At 41.0% G+C, this 2,030-nt stretch overlaps 1 protein-coding gene across 1 annotated transcript in view; it reads left to right on the forward strand.

Moving 5' to 3' along the window:
- The window catches only part of TCP11L2 (t-complex 11, testis-specific-like 2), a 48,165-nt gene that overhangs the window by 29,184 nt on the left and 16,951 nt on the right, over positions 1-2,030 (forward strand). Inside the window, exon 5 of the mRNA XM_012644695.1 lies at positions 171-391. Within this exon, the coding sequence (XP_012500149.1) occupies positions 171-391 (221 nt within the window). The remainder of the gene's footprint in view (positions 1-170; positions 392-2,030) is intronic.

The following is a 2,030-nucleotide window of genomic DNA, read 5'->3' on the forward strand; positions in this document are numbered from 1 at the left end:
GGGGACTTTAATTCAGAAGATAGAGCTTTCTTCCTGGGGTTGAGACACTGGAGTTCTCCTCTGGCTCTAAAATACTGACAAGAAGTTTGGTCATCTAGACACTGAAGTGGAAAGTGACAACTTTTATTCATGTAATCATGTTGTTAATTTTAATTTCTTTCTGTGTGTAGATTCTCCTCTCTTTTTTGACTCCCTGTGGCAACCGGCTTCGCAACCAGATCTGTGAAGTTTTGGACACAGACCTCATCAGGCAGCAGGCTGAGCACAGTGCTGTTGACATCCAAGGCCTGGCGAACTATGTCATCAGCACAATGGGAAAGCTGTGTGCTCCGGTGAGAGATAATGATATCAGAGAGTTAAAGGCTACTGGGAACATCGTGGAGGTGCTAAGGTTAGCATCTTTGCTGCTTGCATTTTCTTAGAGAACTTTTGAGTTCATTCAAAAGGGAAGTATGGATATTGGGAAACAGAATAATAACTGGTCTCCCAAAGGAATTCTTGACACTAGAAGAAAACCAAATAAGCAGGAGTAAGTCAGTCATTTACTATGCACATAGAGTTTTCATATAGAATGATCAATAAGGTTGTTAGCATGCAGTGAGCCCTGGGGAGGCAGTGATGAAAAAGACAGATATAATCCCTGACCCCAGGAAGTTTATAGTCTAATGGGAAGAGAGACCTTGAACAATTAATTACAATTGTGATAAGTACCGTGGAAGAGGAATTATTATAGAGGGTCTAAATAGAGCCTCCAGCAGCAGGACCTAGTCTAGTCAAGGCTTAGGGTCACTAGCTACCATAACACATAAACTCCGAATTCTCGGTGATTTAATCAACAAAAATTTGTTTCTCACTCATGTCGTAGTCCGATTAAGGTGTTCTTAGGCAGCCTTCCACATGTCATTCACGTGGAAGCTCCTCTGTTCTCAGCTCCACTCCTGTCTAGGTCATTGGAGTCCACTCCATTCAGCTGGTGAATGGGAAAGAGACCATGGGGAAGGTATACCTAATATGTAACCACCTTGGCCCAGAAGTGACAAATTCCCTTGACCATGACTAGTCACGTGGTCCCACCTAGATTGAAGAGGGGGCTGGGAAAGGTGATTGCTGTCTGGAAACACATTTTGCAGCCACAGATCTGCACTATGTGCAGGGAACGTGGACATTTGGTGGTCAGCTAGACATCTCTGCTGCAGCTTCCCTGAGGAAGTGGGGTACAATTAAATAGTGAGAATCTTATCTGGCCATGTAGACAATAACTTCATTGTGATTTGAGAGAAGAGTCTGCAACTCTTTTGTCATTGAGGGAAACTTTTCTTCTTTTTGTGTGTAAATATAGCTACATTGGGAATTGAGTTTTATGTAAATGTTTTGGAAAGGTAGGAGTAGGAAACTGGTTTGCATGTAGTGGGTGACTTACTTTGTTACCTTGTGCAAGTTAATAGTCTCTCAAAGTGACACTTTCCCTGCCTTAAAATGGGCTTTATGTATCCTTAGAGTTGTGCTCAGCTCTGACAGATTGTGATTCTTCAGTTGCAGGATCCTTACTTTCAGTTATCTTATTACCCATGTATGATATCAAATTTGTGGTGTTCATCTTGGTTGTTTATTGAGTGCCCATTGAGTGCCACTGCTCTCTGCATTTTACATTCATTATCTCATTGACCATTCACAACATCCCTCCAGGGTTGATGTTATTCTCTTCTTTCACAGATAAGGAAACTGAGGCTCAGAGAAATTAAGTAATTTGTGCTTGCCCACAAATCTGGTCAGTTGCAAAGCTGGGTTTGAGTACAGGGCTGCCAAACTCTGAAAGGAAGTAATTTTTCTCAGTGCCTCACTATCTCATCCTTTCTTTCTTTTATTTATTCTTTCTTATTCCGTTAGGAATAGAAACCATATACACTATGTTTAGACTCAGGAGCTTTCAAATGAAAATTCCTTCTTAAATTTTTCTTATATCATAAAGACTAATTGCTTATGCTTCTTAATGTCTTTATTTATGACTGGATGTAATGGAGCAGCTGGAG

This window comes from Propithecus coquereli, unplaced genomic scaffold (assembly GCF_000956105.1).
Source record: "Propithecus coquereli isolate 6110/MARCELLA unplaced genomic scaffold, Pcoq_1.0 Scaffold218, whole genome shotgun sequence".
In the NCBI taxonomy this organism is placed as follows: domain Eukaryota; kingdom Metazoa; phylum Chordata; class Mammalia; order Primates; family Indriidae; genus Propithecus; species Propithecus coquereli.